The 23426-nt window shown below is 41.8% G+C and overlaps 1 protein-coding gene across 1 annotated transcript in view; it reads left to right on the top strand.

The window, feature by feature from the left end:
- The first annotated feature begins 629 nt into the window (after window positions 1-629).
- The window catches only part of CCDC81 (coiled-coil domain containing 81), a 39220-nt gene continuing 16423 nt past the window's right edge, over window positions 630-23426 (top strand). The window contains exons 1-7 of the mRNA XM_052662430.1: window positions 630-708; window positions 6436-6497; window positions 9652-9808; window positions 11278-11534; window positions 15562-15641; window positions 18306-18427; window positions 23111-23234. Of these exons, the coding sequence (XP_052518390.1) occupies window positions 630-708; window positions 6436-6497; window positions 9652-9808; window positions 11278-11534; window positions 15562-15641; window positions 18306-18427; window positions 23111-23234 (881 nt within the window). The remainder of the gene's footprint in view (window positions 709-6435; window positions 6498-9651; window positions 9809-11277; window positions 11535-15561; window positions 15642-18305; window positions 18428-23110; window positions 23235-23426) is intronic.

Here is a 23426-nt window from a genome sequence, read left to right as displayed (position 1 = left end):
TCCATCACTCGGGACAAACGCTTTTATTTCCAGATTTGTCCAGGGTGATTACCAAAGCGACACGTCTCTTCGCTGCTCAGGGCAAGAAGGAAAGGGAAAGAAAAAAATAAATAAAAAACATTGTTACTTCCCAATTTCTCTCTGCCTGGAGCTCTGATTCAACCGGGCCACCTGGGACCAGACACACCTAGGGGGCTGGGCCGCGGCCTAATTCGGACTCCCTAGCAACGGAGCGAGCCTTTATCGCGTCCTAGCAACACACTTTTCTCTGACTCTCGGCGGGCCCGCCCTCCCGCGGGCCCCTTACCCCGCTCCGCGCTCCGGCTGACCCTCTCAGTGGGCCTCCGAGAGGTCCCCAGAGCTTGGATTGGCGCTTTTTAATTCAAGTGCTGAACAGCTCTCTGAGTTCCTGTGGTGGGCACCTTTCAGGGAGAGCCAGAGTCGGGGGCAGGGGGTGGGGGACGGCAAGAAAAAAACGTTTAAGAAAGAAAAAAAAAATCGAGATTTGGTAATTTTTAAGGTACATCCAAATGTCCCAGGAGAGGGAGGCTGGAGAGTGGGACAACCACGTTTGTGTAAACTCCATCTGAAGAAGAAAGAGGCAGCATCTGGCCGACAGGGGACCAGAGATGCTGGACACCATCCTCCCTTCGCCGCAGGACGTCGGCAGGCACCTGCTGCCCACGCTGCCCTCGCTGAGCCAGGAGGGTAAGCGACAGGGGCTGGGGGCTGAGGACGAGCTTTACCTGCTTGGGGCAAAGCTAAGGGCTTCTCCCCATCCCCTGTCTCTGGAGGGCCTTGAAGGGCCCATGTTGCCTTGTCAAGCAGCTGGTAATCACAGCCGACTCATGGTGGACGTCCAAAGGCTCTTTTCATTTCTTTAGCTGTGCTGGGTCTTAGTTGCCCCTGGCTAACTCACTTGCTCAGTGTGGGAGGGACTTCCTTGACCCGGGATGGAACCCAGACCACCTGCACTTGGGAGCATTAAGTCTTAAGACACTTTTGTTTACTGAAGTAAATGAGAGAAAGGGGCCCGCTGAGGGGGGTTTAATTAAATGAGATAATGTAAACGCAGGGACGTGGAGTAAGTCTCAATAAATGCTGGCTACAAACAACCACCCCAAGTGGCTCCTTCTCAGAATTCAGGCAAGGCTGGTATCTCAGGCTTGTGTTAAGAAAGTGAGATCAAGGGACTGCCCTGGTGGTCCAGTGGTTAAGACTCTGGGCTTCAGCAAGGGAAGTGGGTGAATGGGCTCCATCCCTGGCTGGGGAAGTGAGATACTGCATGCTGCCTGTGGCAGCCAAAAAAGTTAAAAAACAACAACAACAAACTGAGATTAAAAAAAAGAAATGGCTGTTTGGAAGAAGACTTGACATCTTCTATAGAAAATTTGCTAGGCTCGGTTAGACAGTTTCTTTCTCAAAGTGACATCGAGATTAAAAAAAAAAAAGAAATCATTTTTGGCCGTCCTAGGTCTTCATTGCTTTGCCCGGGCTTTCTCCAGTTGCAGCGAGCAGGGGTTAGTTCCTCTTTGTTGCGGTTCTTAGGCTTCTCCCTGCACCATCTTCTCCTGTTGCAGAGCACAGACTCTAGGCGAACCGACTTCACTAGTTGCAGCCCGAGGGCTCAGTAGTTGTGACAACCCATGCCAGTATTTTCGCCTGGGAAATCCCAAGGACAGAGGAGCCTGGCTGGGTACAGTCCATGGGGTCACAAAAGAGTTGGACACGACTGAGCAACTAGACAACAGCAGTAGTACTTGGAGGGAACCATCATCACTTTACAGATGGGAATCGGTCGAAACTATTGAAGGCTGCACAGTGAGCAATCCATGGGGGCCGGAAGGCTGTAGGTCTCCAGACACACAGCACAGTGTGCCTTTCCACTGCACTATGCTCTGGGAATATGTTTCCTTGTCTAAATCATTCTATAATAATTTGCTCTGTTTGTATATCAATATTTTAGTTTTATAAGATGTTTTATAAAGTTAGGGGATTTATCTTTTCCTTTTGATATTAGTATCTATTTCAAGTATATATTATTCTGTAATATACATAATGGGCACTTGGTCTTTTGTTTTAAATAATGATTATATATAAGGTAAAGTGTTTCTACCTGGAATACATTTGGCATTGTGTTTAAAAATACGGTCTTGAAAGCACAAAATGTTTAGAATCTGAAGTTAAATGAAGGTTGAATTGATTATGGAAGGTACATCCAGGGATGATTTCTTGTGGTTCTTGGTATTTCAGTGTTTGGTCAAAATAAATAACCTCAGCGTTCCTAAAAATATAACAGTAGCATATTCTTTAGATTGCTTTTTAGACTGGATTAGAAGTATTTTTCTTTTGAGATTTAGTGATTCTTTTCTTGACACTTTGGAGCATGGAAAAAAATCAAAGTTAGAAATCACAGTCTGCAAGATTTCCAGGTCTGTTCCATTTGAATTACAGAGGCGTAAAGGCTTCATTTCCTGAAGGAAATTATGTACATGTTTTCCTTTTCCTTCAGTGAAAAATATAAAATTTCAGCTTAGAATAATAAACTCTGCTCTAATAAGACTTTGCCTATTATATTTTTATTATTTTATTTATTTATTTCTGACTGTGCCAGGTCTTCTTGTAGGCTTTTCTCTAGTTGCAGCGAGATGGGGTTGCCTTCTACGGGCAGCATGAGAGCTTCTCGCTGTGGTGGCTTCTCTTGTTTCTGAGCACAGGCTCTAGGGTGTGCAGACTCCAGTGAAGTGAAGTGAAGTGAAGTGAAGTGAAGTGAAAGTCACACAGTCATGTCCGACTCTTTGCGACCCCATGGGCTTTACAGTCCATGGAATTCTCTAGGCTAGAATACTGGAGTGGAGAGCCTTTCCCTTCTCCAGGGGATCTTCCCAACCCAGGGATTGAACCCCAGTCTCCCGCATTGCAGGCGGATTCTTTACCAGCTGAGCCACGAGGAGAGCCCGCAGATTCCAGTAGTTGCAATATATCCCTTGTTCTAGAGCACTGGCTCAGTAGTTGTAGTCCATGGGCTTAGCTGCCCTGCAGCATGTGGGATTTTCCCAGATCAGGGATCTAAACCGTGTCTCCTGCATTGGCAAACAGATTCTTATCCACTGTGCCACTAGGGAGGCCCCCCACTCCCACCCCATTAGATTTTATAGGGTAAAAGGACACAGTTGGACTTGAATGTATCTTTCAAATGAGGAAAGAGGATCTTCAAATTTCTAATTAAGCTCAGTCAGGTCTTTTCAGTAGGGTCTGGTTGCCAGCTATACAATTCCTCCTGGCCCTAATTAAATCATTTCATTTTGGTATAGATTGTTTTCCTGAAATGTGAGCTGCATATCATCACTCTAGGTGAAAGGCTTAACAGTTTTGACTTTGAAAAGTCTTCTTGTAAGTCTGGCTACAAGAGATTCTGTAACATTAGTGAATTAAATATTTTTAGTCATGATGAAAATTTAAATTCAGGAAACAGTTGAGACTACTAATTCTTAGCAGCCAGCAGCAGACAGGATTCTTTTGTCTGTAAGGGTGAGGAAGAGCGGGAAATACAGCAGAATGGGACAGAGTAGAAGGAATACTTGAGTATATTTAATCAACTGTATATCCATGATTTAGAGTGAAGGGCAGAGTTGGCATCCAGCTCGCTGTAGCATGCAGTCCCAGTTTTCTTGGTGAGTGAGTTTCCATCGCCCAACTTGTTCCTCGAGGCTCATAAGAGTTACTTCCATCTGTGCATGCATGCTCAGTCGTGTCCGACTCTGGACTGTAGTCTGCTGGGCTCCTCTGTCTACAGGTCTTTTCAGCAAGAATACTGGAGTGGGTTACCATTTCCTGCTCCAGGGGATCTTCCCAACCCAGGGATTGAAAGGTTGTTGCTGAGTTGTGAAAGATGCCAGAGTTCTTGACCTCCAGAGGAGAAGAATTCAATCTGGGACCAGAGACAAGGCTTGATTGCTCAGAGCTTTTGTGTAATAAAGTTTTATTAAAGTATAAAAGAGATAGAGAAAAGCTTCTGACATACACATCAGAAGGGGGCAGAAAGAGTGCCCCCGCTAGTCTTTAGCTCAGTGTTATATAGCTACCAGCAGATTGCTAATTAGAGAAAGGAAATGTCTCAAAACTCAAAGACTGTCACCAGGCCCCTCACCCACAACATACATTTTGAGATAACATTGGTACCAGGTGAGTCATCCCAGGCCATAAAATGATTGACATGAATCTTGCAGAGAGGCAGGTTTCCAAGTAAATATACAGTTTCATTAACATAGATTAGGAGAACAATGTATGAGTAAAACATACCGGTTTGTTGAGCCCTTATCAGTTTTGTGTCTTAAGTGGAGAAACTCAGAGTCTAGGGTAAATACATAGTTCATTAACATAGCTTAAAAAAAATTTCCATAAGAAAAATGCGTTGGTTAGCTCAAGGTTTGAGAAAAGTTAAGTTCAGGTGGAACCAGGTGTCATCATGGCAACACAAAATTTTAAGAGAAACCTTTTAAATTTGTATAGAGAAGGGGAAAAAAATCTAACACGTGTAGTTTCCTCCTGCCGCTTAAGAAAGAGATAAAAAACGTCTGACACTTGCAGTCTGTTTCCTCTGTTTGGAGACCCCTAGCCTTCCTGCCTGTTACCCTCTCAGTATGGAACTGGTATCTCCTGCATTGCAGATGGATTTTTTACCCACTGAGCCATTAGGGAAACCCATGAGTCACTGCTACTTCTCATTGCCCATCCTGTTCATTCTCTGGCATATTAATAAAAATATTTATAATGCTGATATACAGGATTAAATGAGTGCAATTTTCCACATTAGGTAGTGGTTTAAACCATTAGGAAAAAGAGTTACAAGAGTAAATCAAGCAGTCTCTAAAATGGGGAAAGAATGGGTTTTTGTGCCCAACTGCATCTATGCCAAGAAGTGGTAAGCTGGTATTTGCCACTGTTCTTGATCCTTTCTTTTGAGAACTGAAACACAGCACTCTTTTGATTTGCAGAAAGAGTTCACTAGTGGAAAATATCTGTAATAAACTCATGACTAAGTTTGGAATGGAAATGTCAACACAGACATGGATTTCTATATTTATGAGTATTAGTTACACCCAGAGTATTCCTTCATATCATACATTAACACTAGTAATTGACAACTACTTATTTTTCTACCGCAGCTTTCCTGGAACATAGCTCAGAACAAGAAAATAAGCATAGAAGGCCTCCCTCTGATCATTCAAAGTAGAGAGTGTGGTCTATGTCCAAATACAAAGTAAAGCCCTTTGGGCCCTTACCCAAAAGTCTGTTATTAAAAATTATTATTTTAGACATAATGTTAGTATATTTGTTGAAGGCAAGAGCACAGGTGATCAGAAGCAGTGAATTAAGACTGGGTGGTGAGCCTGCAGAGCACTCGTAGCAGAGAGGAGTGACAGCCGGAGTCCAGTGGTGACTATTGAGAGTGAAAGCAGTCAAGAATGAAGCAAAAATAAAAGTGCAGAGACAGTTAATGTACAGACAATGATCTTTCATGCTTTAGTGGCCCCTGGCCTCCTTCCTATATTATGGAATGGTGTGAGAATGAAGGCTCATGTTAATCAGATGGCACAGTGTAGACTCTTAGAAGCTTGTTGAATGGGTCATTAAGAAAAGCCTAGATTAGGGACCTCCCTGGTGGTGCAGTGGCTAAGACTCTGTGTTCACAATGCAGTGGGCCCTGGTTCGATCCCTGGTCGGGGAACTAGATCCCACATGCTGCAGCTAAGAGTTCAAAAGCCACAACTGAAAAAAGATCCTGCGTGCCACAACTGAAGGTTCCACAAGCCTCGATGAAGATTCAAGATCCCTTGTGCTGCAACTGAGACTCAGCACAGGCACATATGTATTTATATAAAAAAATAAAAGGCTAGATAACACTAGGTTAACTCAGACGGTTAAGAATCTGCCTGCAATGCAGGAGACCCAGGTTTGATCCCTGGGTCAGGAAGATCCCCTGGAGAAGGCAATGGCTACCCACTCCAGTATTGTTGTTTGGAGAATTCCAGAAACAGAGAGGCCTAGCAGGCTACAGTCCATGGGATAGCCAAGAGTCTGACACAACTAACAACAACTATGTTTATAGAATAAAGGGCCAGGTGTGACATTTCCCTTTATTCTACAAAGATTTTCTCCCCTTCCTCTCCACCTTCTCTTTCTCTTTTGCCTCCTCTTTCACATTTTTGGAATTTAAAGCAAGTTAACTTGGCTTATTAGGAAAATTAACTTTGGGGAGTGACTTTATTTTCTGTTAATTTTAATTAATTAGAAATTATTATCACTTAAATAATGTAAATTATTTATTCTGTATTTTGTATTCACATTTTTGTTTATGAACACTAAGATACTATCACAGGTGTGCTTTCATAAATTATTCATACATTATATTTTATTTACCTTGGATTTCAGAAGTTTCTACTATTTGGGGAAATGTGTCAGAATTTGTGGAACGGCAGCTGTCCTTACACAAGGTAAGATTTATACTTTAATTTTAATATAAGACATCAAAGAATGTTTCCTCCTTAGTCTCCAATAGTTTTGCTGGGAGCAAGATAGCAGATTTTAGAGCCATCCAGTGTAACCTGCAGTCTTGTGATTTTATGATGCTCACACTTAGGACTTGTGGTTGGTAGATTTAACAGATACGGATTTCACCCTTAGGTTACGAACGTGAAAGTTCTGCTGTTCCAGTGATAGGAAGTATATCGCTGATCAGCCCAGGTGTGTATAGAGGAAGCAGATGAATTCTGTCCATCTGTGATCTGGTAGTTCCTGGAGTGGCTCTAGGAGGATATGATGCTTCTTGTCTTGCCTCCTTGCAGGAAATGGATTTTAAATGAAATGTAAGAAGGCAGTCAGAGACTGAACTCTACTTGCCAAAACTGAGAACCTTTGTCCAGGGATGGGCATTTCTTCCCATCAGGTCTTGAGTTTGGATGCCACAGAACTGAACAGAGATGTTGGGAGTTTCAAGGGTGCTGGGATATTGTGAAATGTTTATATCCTACTCAGAGGTCCCAATATGAGAACCTTTGATCTGAATTCATCTGTGCAATCTATTTTGTTTGATCTGATAATTTAAATTAGTCATCAGAACTTAAAATTGGGAGAGTTTGTACAAATTTTTTTTTCTTGAAAAATCAGCCCATTAACAAAATCAGTTTTTGTTCAGTACATGTGACCCTTGGCTGAAGCTGACAAGGGTCTCTCCCCTTTAGATGGGGCATGCACTCCTTAGCCATCATATTCTCTGGCTCAGTACCTTCACTCCCTTGCATCCTTCCTTGGCTCCTGTAGCATTTGACTTTGTAACCTTTGATGTATGATGTTTCCAGGAAGACAGAGACCTAGAGTGATAGCCACAATCTTTTGCTTCTGCACATTAACCAAGATCACCACACTATAGCATGTATCTTGTATGTTTTGGGTTGTCTGATTTTAAGTGAGGGACATTAAACCTACCATAAAGAATGAGAGGGACTTCCTTGGTGGTCCAGTGGTTAATCCTCCATGCTCCCAATGCCAGGGGCTTGGGTCTGATCCCTGTTTAGGGTCCTAGATCCCACATGCCATAACTAAAAGATCCCATATGCCACAGCAAAGATCAAGACCCTGTGTGCCACAACTAAGATCTGGCGCAGACAAGTAAATAAATAGATAAACGGTTTTAAAAAGAGAAAGAGAATGAGGAAGCAGAAATTCTCTCCCCCTGATGGCAAGGGATTAAAATTTAAACTGTCACACAATTTCAGTCAGTTCAGTTCAGTCGCTCAGTTGTGTCCGACTCTGCAACACCATGGACTGCAGCATGCCAGGCTTCCCTGTCCATCACCAACACCCGGAGCTTGCTCAAACTCATGCCCATCAAGTTGGTGATGTGGCCAAAGTATTGGAGTTTCAGCTTCAGCATCAGTCCTTCCAATGAACACTCAGGACTGATTTCCTTTAGGATTGACTGGTTAGATCTCCTTGCAGTCCAAGGGACTCTTAAGGGATTTTTCCAACATCACAATTCAAAAGCATCGATTCTTTGGCACTCATCTTTCTTTATAGTCCAACTCTCACATCCATACATGACTATTGAAAAAAACATAGCTTTGACTAGATGGATCTTTGTTGGCAATGTCTCTGCTTTTTATTATGCTGTCTAGGTTGGTCATAGCTTTTCTTTCAAGGAGCAAGTGTCTTTTAATTTCATGGCTGCAGTGATTTTGAAACTCCCAAAATAGTCTGTCACTGTTTCCATTGTTTTCCCATCTATTTGCCATGAAGTGGTAGGACCAGATGCCATGATCTTAAGTTTTCTGAATGTTGAGTTTTAAGCCAACTTTTTCACTCTTTTCTTTCACTTTCATTAAGAGGCTCTTTAGTTCTTCTTCCAGTGAAGAAGGGTGCCCTAAGGGTGGTATCATCTGCGTATCTGAGGTTATTGATATTTCTCCTAGCAATCTTGATTCTAGCTTGTGCGTCATCTAGCCCGGCATTTCGCATGATGTACTCTGCTTATAAGTTAAATAAACAGGGTGACAGTATACAGCCTTGATTTTTGGAACCAGTCTGTTGTTTCAAGTCTGGTTCTAACTGTTGCTTCTTGACCTGCATACAGATTTCTCAGGAGGCAGGTAAGGTGGTCTGGTATTTCCATCTCTTTTTAGGACAAGAGTAATCTTCAGTTTAGTTCAGTTCAGTTCAGTCACTCAGTCATGTCCAACTCTTTGAGACTCCATGAATCACAGCATGCAAGTCCTCCCTGTCCATCACCAACTCCTGGAGTTCACGCAAACTCATGTCCATCGAGTCAGTGATGCCATCCAGCCATCTTATCCTCTGTCGTCCCCTTCTGCTCCTGCCCCCAATCCCTCCCAGCATCAGGGTCTTTTCCAATGAGTCAACTCTTCACATGAGGTGGCCAAAGCATTGGAGTTTCAGCTTCAGCATCAGTCCTTCCAATGAACACCCAGGACTGATCTCCTTTAGAATGGACTGGTTGGATCTCCTTGCAGTCCAAGAGACTCTCAAGAGTCTTCTCCAACACCACAGTTCAAAAGCATCAATTCTTCGGCTCAGCTTTCTTCACAGTCCAACTCTCACATCCATACATGATCACTGGAAAAACCATAGCCTTGACTAGACGGACCTTTGTTGGCAAAATCTCTGCTTAGAGTAATCTTAGATAAAGATTAAAAGCAGCTATGGCATCCATACATTAAAAAAATATATTTATTTATTTGACTATACCAGGTCTTAGTAGTGGCATGTGGGATAGAGTTCCTCCACCAGGGGTCAAACCCAGGCCCCCTGCACTGGGAACGCAGGGTCTTAGCCGCTGGACCACAGGGAACTCCCCATACATGTTTTTTTTAGTCCTCACAGCCTTTGAATGATATGGAGATGATGGATCAGCAAAGCACTGTGGATTGAGATATTACATTTTATACTTCTTTGAAAACTTACAGTCATGAAATACTAAAGCTGTAATGGGTCATAAAGAGCATTGAATTTTAAGGCACATGCTTAAATTTCTTCATGTGCTTTGGTATAACAGTGCAAAGGATTATTTTTCTTTACATTTCAGTGAATTCTCTCTGTTGCTTTTTTTTTTTTTTTTGCCCTTTGTCTTTTCAGGGAGTTCAGATTCCGGGACTTGGAACTTTCACTTTCATGAGACAAAAGCTTGAGGTGGGAAACAAGAAGTTTTTCCTAATTCAGAGGCCGGTATTTATCATGGCAGAGAAGTTAGTACAGATCCATGGACTCAAACAAAACAGAGTATATACTCCTGGTAAATAGATTTTATTTTAAAGACTTTCCCAGTATGTGACTAGACTGGGGATGAAAATGAAAAGGCAATGCTTGGGCAATTGTTGCTTTACTGGTTTTTGCTTTGAGAAGCTCTCTTTTCATGTGGTACCTTTGTCAGAGGGAGGGGCTGAGGTAGGGAGTAATATTCAGTCTTCTCGTAGGTCATTTTCAACCTCAGAAGCTCAAGGCCGGATGTGACATCAAGGCACATCACTGACTCATACAGATTTTTATTCTTATTTCAGATCTAAGAAATTAAAAGTGGTCATAAAGAAGAGAAAGTTAATTAGGGTTACTGGTTGGAAGAATCACAGTTAATATCAACTGGGAAAAGATCAACTGTGTTTCTATTGTATATCATCTAAATTATTGAAATTTAAAAGTTGTTAGAAGGAGAAGGCAATGGCACCCCACTCCAGTACTCTTGCCTGGAAAATCCCATGGACGGAGGAGCCTGGTAGGCTGCAGTCCACGGGGTCACAGAGTCGGACACTCACTGAGCAACTTCACTTTCACTTTTCACTTTCATGCATTGGAGAAGGAAATGGCAACCCACTCTAGTGTTCTTGCCTGGAGCAACTTAGTAGCAGAAGGTTAATAATTCTGTAAAGACTTAAGACCTTATACACCTCTCACATCCTAAAATCTTCCTTCTTTCCTTTGCTTCCTTATTCCCTTCCTCCCTCCTTCTTTTCCCTCCTTCCTTTTTCCCTTCCACGAATGTTTACTAAGGACTAACAACATGGCAGGCCTTGTCCCTCGTGCTAGAGACATGGCGGGGGAGACATGACACCTTCCCCAGGAGACTTGCATTCCAGTTTCAGGGTGTGGCTTTGTGTGATACCTGCTCTGGTTACTTGTGGTCGGAGGGTTCCCTCCTAATTTCTGGTTGTGTTCCTTTTGACTTTCCTTATCATATCTTCCTGCATCAGACTTATATCTGGATAAAGAGACTTCATCTACCCCCAATGCTGACAAGATGAAAGGACTGGAACTTGCCTTTCAATTAACATCTCTGGAAGTTAATTTGCAGAGTAACTTTCTACCAAAAAATGGTATATTGGAAAAACAAATGCCAACAAGCTATACTTAGAATTTGTTATGCCTGTATTCTGTATGGTAAATTTGATGGATTTTTCGACCGTTTAAAAATTTATTTATTTTTGACTACACTGGGTCTTCATTGCTTTGTGTGGGCTTTCTCTTTCAACAAAAGAGAATGAAAAGCTTGTCTGTAGCACAGTTTAGAAAGCTAATTGTGCTTGTTCTGAGCAAAAACATTCTACTTTTAGGGAAATTTTAATTGAGCATTAAAGAGTACAACTAAAGGCTTCACAGGTGCAGTTCTGTTTTTAAGTATTAAGTGAGAATCAAGTGACTATTTGTGAGTGTGTATGATATGTCTTTGTTATAATCTCCAATTCTTTGCTCTCCCCCTTTCTCCTCTAGGTGATATCCCAATAGTTCCACTTAATTTTGTCATGATATCCTTGGAGGGTCCATTTAGCAGAGATATAGTGGAAGGATGTGTGAAGGAGACGCTGCTTTTTTTGTCACGATCCATTTCCATCAAACAAAATGTGGAGTTTACATTCAAAGGAATTGGGGTCCTCATGATCAAAGACAGCAAAGTCAAGATGAGATTCTATAAGGACTTCCTTTGTACAATGGATGGAAGCGGGGCTTTGGCAAAAGCCCTAGCAAATGTAAATTACTATTTTCCTTCTCCTAACCCCTTCTTTTTTTTTTTAATTTAAATTTATTTATTTTAATTGGAGGCTAATTGCTTTACTATATTGTATTGGTTTTGCCATACATCAACATGAATCCGCCATGGATGTACACGTGTTCCCCATCCTGAATGCCCCTCCCACCTCCCTCCCCATACCATCCCTCTGGGTCGTCCCAGTGCACCAGCCCTGAGCATCCTGTATCCTGCATCGAACCTGGACTGGTGATTCGTTTTTTATATGATATTATACATGTTTCAATGCCATCCTCCCAAATCATCCCACCCTCTCCCTCTCCCACAGAGTCCAAAAGACTGTTCTATACATCTGTGTCTCTTTTGCTGTCTCGCATATAAGATTATTGTTACCATCTTTCTAAATTCCATATATATGCATTAGCATACTGTATTGGTGTTTTTCTTTCTGGCTTACTTCACTCTGTATAATAGGCTCCAGTCTCATCCATCTCATTAGAACTGATTCAAAGGTATTCTTTTTAATGGCTGAGTAATATTCCATCATGTATATGTACCACAGCTTTCTTATCCATTCGTCTGCTGATGGACATCTAGGTTGCTTCCATGTCCTGGCTATTATAAATAGTGCTGTGATGAACGTTGGGGTACACGTGTCTCTTTCAATTCTTGTTTCCTTGGTGTGTATGCCCAGCAGTGGGATTGCTGGGTCATATGGCAGTTCTATTTCCAGTTTTTTAAGGAATCTCCACACTGTTCTCCATAGTGGCTGTACTAGTTTGCATTCCCACCAACAGTGTAAGAGGGTTCCCTTTTCTCCACACCCTCTCCAGCATTTATTGCTTGTAGACTTTTGGATCACAGCTATTCTGAGTGGTGTGAAATGGTACCTCAATGTGGTTTTGATTTGGATTTCTCTGATAATGAGTGATGTTGAGCATCTTTTCATGTGTTTGTTAGCCATCTGTATGTCTTCTTTGGAGAAATGTCTGTTTAGTTCTTTGGCCCATTTTTTGATAGGGTCATTTATTTTTCTGGAATTGAGCTTCAGGAGTTGTTTATATATTTTTGAGATTAGTTGTTTGTCAGTTGCTTCATTTGCTATTATTTTCTCCCATTCTGAAGGCTGTCTTTGCACCTTGCTTATAGTTTCCTTTGTTGTGCAGAAGCTTTTAATTTTAATTAGGTCCCATTTGTTTATTTTTGCTTTTATTTCCAGTATTCTGGGAGGTGGGTCATAGAGGATCCTGCTTTGATTTATGTCGGAGAGTGTTTTGCCTATGTTCTCCTCTAGGAGTTTTATAGTTTCTGGTCTTACATTTAGATCTTTAATCCATTTTGAGTTCATTTTTGTGTATGGTGTTAGAAAGTGTTCTAGTTTTATTCTTTTACAAGTGGTTGACCAGTTTCCCCAGCACCACTTGTTAAAGAAATTGTCTTTAATCCATTGTATATTCTTGCCTCCTTTGTCAAAGATAAGGTGTCCATAGGTGCATGGATTTATCTCTGGGCTTTCCATTTTGTTCCATTGATCTCTATTTCTGTCTTTGTGCCAGTACCATACTGTGTTGATGACTGTGGCTTTGTAGTAGAGCCTGAAGTCAGGCAGGTTGATTCCTCCAGTTCCATTCTTCTTTCTCAAGATTGCTTTGGCTATTCGAGGTTTTTTGTATTTCCATACAAACTGTTAAATTATTTGTTCTAGTTCTGTGAAAAATCCCATTGGTAACTTGATAGGGATTGTATTGAATTTGTAGATTGCTTTGGGTAGTATACTCATTTTCACTATATTGATTCTTCCAATCCATGAACATGGTATATTTCTCCATTTGTTTGTGTCCTCTTTGATTTCTTTCATCAGTGTTTTATAGTTTTCTATATATAGGCCTTTTGTTTCTTTAGGTAGATATATTCTTAGTATTTCATTCTTTTCATTGCAATGGTGAATGAAATTGTGAAACTCTTTTTTAAAACCTTTTATTTTGTTTTGGGGTATAGCTGATTAACAGTGTTGTGATAGTTTCAGGTGAACAGTGAAGGGATTTGGCCATACATATACATGTATCCATTCTCCCCCAAACTCCCCTGCCATCCAGGCTGTCACATAGCATTCTTTGAGCAGAGTTCTAGGTGCTATATATACAAGTAGGTCCTTGTTGAGAACTAATTGAATCTGAATGTACTAATTTGGGATGGATGAATTGGATTATCATGAATGTTATATAATCTTGTGACCCATAGAACAAAAGCCTGACTTTCTTTTTTTTAAATGAAAGAGCTGTGAAAGAAAATGTTATACATATGGTTTAATTCTCCCTTCTGATTTCTTCTTTTACAGTGCTCTGGGATGGGGGTTTAGGAGATGGAGTAATGCATACTTAGGCCCTTGGTGTTTTCTCCACATCATGGCTTCATACATGTTGACTCAGAGGGATGCCAACCCTGTGTGTGCAGAGTGGAGACACACACACATGAGTATCACCCTCTCATTTTCATTAAAACACAGGCAGGATGTGCAAAATCAGAAACAAGGCCAAAGGTTCCATCTCTCACCCTCAGGGATTCTGCAGAACTTTGTAAGCTTTGATACATGTTTGAAGACAGGATAATGCTTCATTTGGCCTGCTGTACTCTAAGATGTACCTTTTAAGGAGAGTTTTCCAAAAGAACTGCTCTTGATGGGTATCCTATAAAAAAAGCTCTATGGGCCAAAGCACATAGGTATGTTAAAGGACCTGAGAAGTCTGGCTGGAAAGAAGCAGCTTTAACTGCCTGAAAGTATTTAATCATGGAACTTTAGGTTGAGTCAATATTCATTAATGCCTGTAAAACAGATTTTGGGAAACTGCTTAAAGTTGTGAGAGTGACTGCTTTTCCCCTAAATGTTCCATAACGTAAACCCGAGTGCTGTCTTGTAGAAGAGTTCTCTTAGGAAGTTGTGTGCCAATTTCAGTGATGCTGCTTTAGCTCAAAATATTTTTAAAACTTTGATCTTTAGAATCTCCTTCAAAGCCTTTTGTAAACCAGATCATTAATCCAAAAAGAATAATTTTACCTGTTATTCTATACTAGTATAATTTAATAATGTAATTATTATATATAATATAAAATTATTAAATAAATTATATTATAAATACAATTTGTAGATTATAATAAATATATATTATACATAATAATTGTAATTGTCTCTATTTGTGGAGTGCTTTTATGTGCTAGCCACTTATATATAGTACCTCCTAAAAGTCCTCTGAATTTGATCCCACATATCTAGGGTCTAAAGCTTTATAGCTGTTGTTTTTGTTCAGTCCCTCAGTCATGTCTGACTCTTTGTGACCCAAGGACTGCAGCATGCCAGTCTTCCCTGTCCTTCACTATCTTCCAGAGCTTGCTCAAACTCGTGTCCCTTGAGTCGATGATGCCATCCAACCATCTCATCCTCTGTCACTCCTTTCTCCTTTTGCCCTCAGTCTTTCCCAGTGTTAGGGCTTTTCCAATGAGTCAGCTGTTTGCATCAGCTGGCCAAAGTATTGGAGATTCAGCATCAGTCCTTCCAAAGAATATTCAGGGTTGGTTTCCTTTAGGATTGACTGGTTTGCTCTTCTTTCTGTTGGCAGTGTGGGCATTTAAACATGAGGGTAGCTGACTCCAAAGTCTTTCTCTCAACTACCTAGTTTCAGAGTTATTTGGGTCAAAAGTGGAACTAGCCAGCTTGCTCATATTCCTGAGAGTTTCAAGAAGTTGGCTGTCCTCTTAAAGTTCAGGAGCTGTCAACCCTGAGGGCAGTTTCCAAGGAGGAAATGGTTTGAGAAAAGGCAGCACAATGAAATTGGGATGGGACCAAGCAAGGTGACTTGTTTGATAAATGAGGTCATTCTTCATTGGATGTTAAGTTCTAGACTTTAAGCCCTAAACAGAAATAACAGTGGAGGGTATCATGGTAGTCTGAGGCCTTTGAGCAGCCTGTGGCTCTGATTGTCTGTGTCATGGACCACAGCCCAAATGTAACCTGTCTTTTTCCCTGTCCCCAGAGGCCTGACACAGTGGACTCAGTGTTGTCTAGCAGAGAGAACTTGGGGAAGCGACCCAACAGCGTGCTTGCATTTCCAAGGTCAGTGCTTTCCTCCATAGGTTCCTCCGGGCATGGCTGTCCTTGCCGACCTGTCGATAGAACTGGACAGTGTTTTGCACCTGAGTTTTCTAGCCCATGCTCCATCTAGTGCAGCTCTCTCTTGCGCTCTCTCTGTGTTCTAGCGAATGAGTTTATCGCATGCCCTTTCTGTAGTTAAGTTAGAAAATAATGGACACTTAGAATACTTTAAAAAATAACAACTCTCGGTTCCCTGGGAATTCCCTTACTGCCTCCTACCAACCTTAGTCCTTGCAAGTATCAGTAAAATTTTTCTCATCCACTAGGCTTTCTTCTACCTTTCACCCCTTCCTCTAACCTAGTCCCTTCCTCATCATGCACTCTAGACTAACAGCTGTCTAAGCTTTGATTTTTACCGCAGAAGGGGCTAGAAAGACAAGGTACAGCTTCACCCCAACAGCATAGTGAGTGTTTTCAATGGCTGCTGATGCTCCTGAATATAATGATGATAATGATAACAACATGATAATATTATAATGACAATAATAATAGCAATCATCTATGGAGCACTTACTAGTTGCCAGATATTGTTAAGCACTTTCTTAATAGTCTTGCATTTAATCTTTACTACAACCACTTGAGATATGTATTATAATTTTATAAAGGAGCAAAATTAATTATAACATCAATTCTATTTTTAATTAAAAATTTTATTGAAGTATAGTTCATTTGCAATGTTGTGTTAGTTTTAGGCATTCTTTTTTTTTTTTAACAAGTGAAGTATCTTCAGTTAGTTCAGTTGCTCAGTCGTGTCCAACTGTTTGTGACCCAATGGACTGCAGCACACCAGGCCTCCCTGTCCATCACCAACTCCCAGAGTTTACTCAAACTCATGTCCACTGAGTCAGTGATGCCATCCAACCATCTCATCCTCCGTTGTCCCCTTCTCCTCCCACCTTGAATCTTTCCCAGCATCAGGGTATTTTCCAATGAGTCAGTTCTTTGCATCAGGTGGCCAAAGTATTGGAGTTTCAGCTTCAGCATCAGTCCTTCCAGTGAATATTCAGGACTTATTTCCTTTAGGATGGACTGGTTCGATCTCCTTGCTGTCCAAGGGACTCTCAAACGTATTCGCCAACACCATAATTCAAAAGCATCAATTCTTTAGCACTCAGCTTTCTTTATAGTCCAACTCTTACTTACATCAATACATGACTACTGGAAAAACCATAACTTTGACTACATGGACCTTTGTTGGCAAAGTAATCTCTCTGCTTTTTAATATGCTGTCTAGGTTGGCCATAATTTTTCTTCCAAGGAGCAAGCATCTTTTAATTTCATGGCTGCAGTCACATCTGCAGTTTCAGGATGCTGTATTAAAAGCACTGAATAGGAGTCAGGAGACTTGGGTTTTATTTCCAGTTTGGTCGTTACTTACCCATTATGAGCTCTTAATCATTTTTTTAATCTTAATTGCTGTGCCACTAACTACTATGCATTTTGGGTAAAGGAAGTTTGGGAAATAGTAAACTATTTTCCAAAATAGTTTTCTCATTTTTTTGTCTCAGAGTATTTTCTCTTTTTTGGGGGGGGCGGGGGTGGCGTCTGACACAGCTTCTTCTGTTTGTTGGTTTGGAACCAGTCCTTCCTGGAAAAGCTATATGATACAGATCTCAGCATAGTCAGTGTGAGGGGGAGAATAAGCCTTAAAGATTAATTAGTCCAGCCTCTTCATCTTCCAGATGAAATGATTTCACAGCAGGGGGGCCAAGTCGGAAATAAAACCGTGGCCCCTGACTGTCTCAGTGCTGTTTCCACTGCAGCATCTTGCCTTACCCATTAAAAAGAAAGCCATGGGTTCAAAATAACTTTATTTTGATTGTATTTTGGGAGGCAAATTTGGCTGTCCCCTTGGACATAGTTTGGCTTAAGCACTCCAGGAGGGAAATAATTGCAGTTAGTTAAGGGACAGATGGACGGTCCTGTCCATTAGAGAGCCTGGCAATGGACAAGAGGACTCAAATCCTCAAAGCAACTGTAGGCGTTTTCTTTATGTGAAGCTTGGCCTCTGAATGTACTGCAAGCACCATGCCCGCCCCACCCTTCCTTCCCACCTCTAACCCAGCACCCCATTCCTGGGACTAGAGAAGAGCTGCCGTTACTGACATCAACTGAACAAACCCCTTCCCCCTCGCCTTTGTAAGCCCCTCACTTTTGCTGGGGAGAGGATGGAGCAGTGAGGAGGAGGAAGAGGGATGAGAGGAGTGCTCCCTTCTGGGCATACCCTGCCTACCAGGCCCTGAATCCATGCCTCCAAGTTATCCAGTGGCCACCACCCACTGTGTCAGGACTGTGGCATCTGCTTACAGAGCTAGAGAAGACAAACAAATTCAAGCTGAAATAAAACCCTGAAACTTTAATCCAGGCCTTCAGAGCAGTTTATCTATATAAGAGCTTCTTTGGGGTCCTCAGTATTGTGGGGGAGAGTCTTGGTTGGCTCCAGGCTTAACCCCAAAAGAATGAGTCAATGATTCATACTCAGCAAATAAAAGCACTCCCGCCCCCCGCCCCCCCGCCTTGAAACACGTAAGCTTATTTCATTCAGAATCCGTCAGCTCACTTGGCTGCTTCTCAGAATTAAGAGATTTACACATTCGCCTATGGACACATCTTGGCTCATTCCAGGATTGAGCTCAAGGAGATGGAGAACAAACCACCTATGGAGACCATTACAGAAGAAGATGGACAGAATAGACAGAGGAAGGACAAATTAAAAGACCAGTCAGACAAAGAAGAAGGTATCCCAGGTAGGTCATTGATTTCTGGGTATAATCTGTGACTTTTTACTACTTGTGAGCCATGCCATATTGCTTAGCAACTCTGATGGCCAAAATAAGGTTCATTTTGTGAATAATCACTGTATTCTTCTAATAAACATCTATTCCTGGAATCCTGTATCTCACCCTAACCACTTTATGACACTCAGACTTTTAGACTGTGATCTCTTTGCTGAATCTCCACTACTCAAAACTCAGCTGCCTGCAAGATCCAGCCAGGTAACAAAAATGCATGAACTGGGCTGGATGTCACGTGGTAGGGAGACATGTTAACATCAATATTTTTTATGAAAAATGAAGAGTGGTAGCTTTACATCTTTGACATCTGGATTTATAGAAGATAGCAGATTCTCATATCTGTGTCATCATATAATCTGTTGTAATATATTATTTTGGTTGGGGCATGTGAGGAAAATCGTAGGACTTCAAAGTCTTTTTTAAAGACTCCTAGGGATTCCCAGGGGTTGCCAGACTATATACTTGGAGACTTATTCCTCTAGCAGATTATTGATTTGTGGAAATGTAAGCCAGTTCAGTTCAGTTCAGTCGCTCAGTCATGTCTGACTTTTTGTGACCCCATGAATCGCAGCACGCCAGGCCTCCTTGTCCATCACCAACTCCCGGAGTTCACTCAGACTCATGTGCATTGAGTCGGTGATGCCATCCAGCCATCTCATCCTCTGTCGTCCCCTTCTCGTCCTGCCCCCAATCCCTCCCAGCATCAGAGTCTTTTCTAATGAGTCAACTCTTTGCATGAGGTGGCCAAAGTACTGGAGTTTCAGCTTCAGCATCATTCCTTCCAGAGAAATCCCAGGACTGATCTCCTTCAGAATGGACTGGTTGGATCTCCTTGCAGTCCAAGGGACCCTCAAGAGTCTTCTCCAACACCACAGTTCAAAAGCATCAATTCTTCGGCGCTCAGCCTTCTTCACAGTCCAACTCTCACATCCACACATGACCACAGGAAAAACCATAGCCTTGACTAGACGGACCTTAGTCAGCAAAGTAATGTCTCTGCTTTTGAATATACTATCTAGGTTGGTCATAACTTTTCTTCCAAGGAGTAAGCGTCTTTTAATTTCATGGCTGCAGTCACCATCTGCAGTGATTTTGGAGCCCAAAAAAAATAAAGTCTGACACTGTTTCCCCTGTTTCCCCATCTATTTCCCATGAAGTGATGGGACCGGATGCCATGATCTTTGTTTTCTGAATGTTGAGCATTAAGCCAACTTTTTCGCTCTCCTTTTCACTTTCATCAAGAGGCTTTTTAGTTCCTCTTCACTTTCTGCCATAAGGGTGGTGTCATCTGCATATCTGAGGTGATTGATATTTCTCCCGGCAATCTTGATTCCAGCTTGTGCCTCTTCCCGTCCAGCATTTCTCATGATATACTCTGCATAGAAGTTAAATAAGCAGGGTGACAATATACAGCCTTGACGTACTCCTTTTCCTGTTTGGAACCAGTCTGTTGTTCCATGTCCAGTTCTAACTGTTGCTTCCTGACCTGCATCCAGATTTCTCAAGAGGCAGTTCAGGTGGTCTGGTATTCCCATCTCTTGAAGAATTTTCCACAGTTTCTTGTGATCCACACAGTCAAAGGCTTTGGCATAGTCAATAAAGCAGAAATAGATGTTTTTCTGGAACTCTCTTGCTTTTTCGATGGTCCAGCAGCTGTTGGCAATTTGATCTCTGGTTCCTCTGCCTTTTCTAAAACCAGCTTGAACATCTGGAAGTTCATGGTTCATGTATTGCTGAAGCCTGGCTTGGAGAATTTTGAGCATTACTTTACTAGCGTGTGAGATAAGTGCAAATGTAAGCCAAGTGGTAGCAAATTGTCTAATATTTCAAGAGAAGCACAGATCCTAACTTGTGAAATCTATTAATTGTTTTAATTTAATTTATTTTAATTGGAGGATAATTATTTTACAATATTGTGATGGTTTTGCCATACATCAGCATGAATCGGTCACAGGTATACATGTGTCCCCTCCCATTCTGAACCCCCCTCCCACCTCCCTCCCCACCCCACCCCTCTGGGTTGTCACAGAACATCAGTTTTGGGTGCCCTGCTTCATGTATCGAACTTGCACTGGTCATCTGTTTTACATGTGGTAAGGTATATGTTTCAAGGCTATTCTCTCAAATCATCCCACCCTCGCCTTCTCCCACTGAGTCCAGTGTTCACTACTGTATTGACATTCAGGAAAAAAAAAGCTAACTAGGCCAAACAAAACATTTATCAGTGGGTAAATGTTGGCTTGTGAATGTTGGTTTTGTGACGTGTGGCCTATAGGATTGCACATCAGCTTTTAGCCTGATAGACGCTTTCATTCTTTAGCTTCACTGGTCAGTTTCCTATGGACTCTTTCTAGAGTTTAAGTTGTCTATCATATTCTCCTAACATGCCTTGCTCTTCCTTGACTTCAAGCTTTTGTTCACTCTCCTCCTGCCTGGAATTCCCTTCCTTTTCTTGCAGTCTATCCCAATCCTACTCTCCTCTTATCAGCCTTTTTTTTTCTTTTTCAATTAGTTTTCACTGGAGTACATTTGCCTTACAGTGGTGTGTTGGTTTCTACTCAAGAGCACAGTGACCGAGCTGTATCTGTACACATATCCCCTCTTGCTTGGACTTCTTTCCCATTCAGGCCACCGCAGTGATTGCATTAAGCAGAGCTCCCTCTCTGTTAAGTGTGTCCTCATTCATCATCTATTTTATACTTGGCATCAGTAGTACCGCTGGATCATGGAAAAAGCAAGAGAGTTCCAGAAAAACATCTATTTCTGCTTTATTGACTATGCCAAAGCCTTTGACTGTGTGGATCACAAGAAACTGTGGAAAATTCTTCAAGAGATGGGAATACCAGACCACCTGACCTGCCTCTTGAGAAATCTGGATGCAGGTCAGGAAGCAAAAGTTAGAACTGGACATGGAACAACAGACTGGTTCCAAACAGGAAAAGGAGTACGTCAAGGCTGTATATTGTCACCCTGCTTATTTAACTTCTATGCAGAGTACAGCATGAGAAACGCTGGGCTGGAAGAAGCACAAGCTGGAATCCAAGATTGCAGGGAGAAATATCAATCACTTCAGATATGCAGATGACACCACCCTTATGGCAGAAAGTGAAGAGGAACTAAAAAGCCTCTTGATGAAAGTGAAAGAGGAGAGTGAAAAAGTTGGCTTAATGCTCAACATTGAGAAAATGAAGATCATGGCATCCGGTCTCATCACTTCATGGGAAATAGATGGGGAAACAGTGGAAACAGTGTCAGACTTTATTTTTTTGGGCTCCAAAATCACTGCAGATGGTGACTGCAGCCATGAAATTAAAAGACGCTTACTCCTTGGAAGGAAAGTTATGACCAACCTAGATAGTATATTCAAAAGCAGAGACATTACTTTGCTGACTAAGGTCCGTCTAGTCAAGGCTATGGTTTTTCCTGTGGTCATGTGTGGATGTGAGAGTTGGACTGTGAAGAAGGCTGAGCGCCGAAGAATTGATGCTTTTGAACTGTGGTGTTGGAGAAGACTCTTGAGGGTCCCTTGGACTGCAAGGAGATCCAACCAGTCCATTCTGAAGGAGATCAGTCCTGGGATTTCTTTGGAAGGAATGATGCTGAAGCTGAAACTCCAGTACTTTGGCCACCTCATGCAAAGAGTTGACTCATTGGAAAAGACTCTGATGCTGGGAGGGATTGGGGGCAGGAGGAGAAGGGGATGACCGAGGATGAGATGGCTGGATGGCATCATGGACTCGATGGACGTGAGTTTGAGTGAACTTCGGGAGTTGGTGATGGACAAGGAGACCTGGCGTGCTGCGATTCCATGGGGTCGCAAAGAGTCAGACAGGACTGAGCTACTGAACTGAACTGAAACTGATCAGTAGTACTGGAGTACATAGTATAGTACCATAGTGTAGTAGTATTGGGATATGCCAACCCCAGTCTTCCAGTTCCGTCCACCCCTCACCTTTTCCCCCTTTGTGTCTGTATGTTTCTTCTCTATATCTGTGTCTCTATTTCTCTTAGTAGCCCTTTCACATCTCACTTCCTCCATGGAAACTTCTCTCATCAATGGATTCTGAACTGGCTCCCTTCATCTCCTCTGTCAGACTGTTAAAGATGGCACTGTTTATCTGAGATTCAGATATTCTGCAACCTTGTCCTGAGTTGCTACTTATAATGTGTATAAAACGCTTAGTATTTTTGGCAGGTGGAAAGACCTCCACAAATGAGAGCTCTCGTGTTTTCTGTTTGTATCTTAATTTTCCTCTCCAGCTATATTTATTGAAAAATCTTCAGGGGCAGAGACTTGCCTCTTGTATTTTTTAAAGTGCCCAGCCAGAGTCTTTACATGTAATAAGTAAACAGCAAAATAGATATTTTAACCACACTAGGGCAAGGGCTGCTGCTGCTGCTAAGTCGCTTCAGTTGTGTCTGACTCTGCGACCCCATAGACGGCAGCCCACCAGGCTCCCCTGTCCCTGGGATTCTCCAGGCAAGAACACTGGAGTGGGTTGCCATGATTTAAAATGAGAAAGTGCATTTTATGTGAAAATTTTCCCAAGTAAAATTATGAGTTTTTAAAATCGATGTTACATACAAACCACTGATTGAGAGTTGAAAGGAAACTCGCTTTCATTCATTCTACAGAGATTTTATCACCCAAGACAGCTCAAGATAGACCAGCTGTCTCTACTGCCAAAGGGACAAATGTCAGTTTGCCAAATAAACTGGAGCAGAATGGGAGTGGTGGGAAGAATATGAACCATGAAAGGTAATGCACTGGGTATTTTTTTTCTGTTGCATTTTACTAAATATATTTTCATGCCCTTTCTTGATGTAGGGAATTTTAAATAAGCATTCATTTTTTTCATTCATTCCTTCATCCACTATTCCTGATGCTACATTCTAGCATCTGGATGTTACACCTGCATGCCAGGTGATGAGGTGGTAATGATGACCAGCA

This window comes from Budorcas taxicolor, chromosome 25 (assembly GCF_023091745.1).
Source record: "Budorcas taxicolor isolate Tak-1 chromosome 25, Takin1.1, whole genome shotgun sequence".
Taxonomy (NCBI): domain Eukaryota; kingdom Metazoa; phylum Chordata; class Mammalia; order Artiodactyla; family Bovidae; genus Budorcas; species Budorcas taxicolor.
This window is presented reverse-complemented; position numbering and strand designations above follow the sequence as displayed.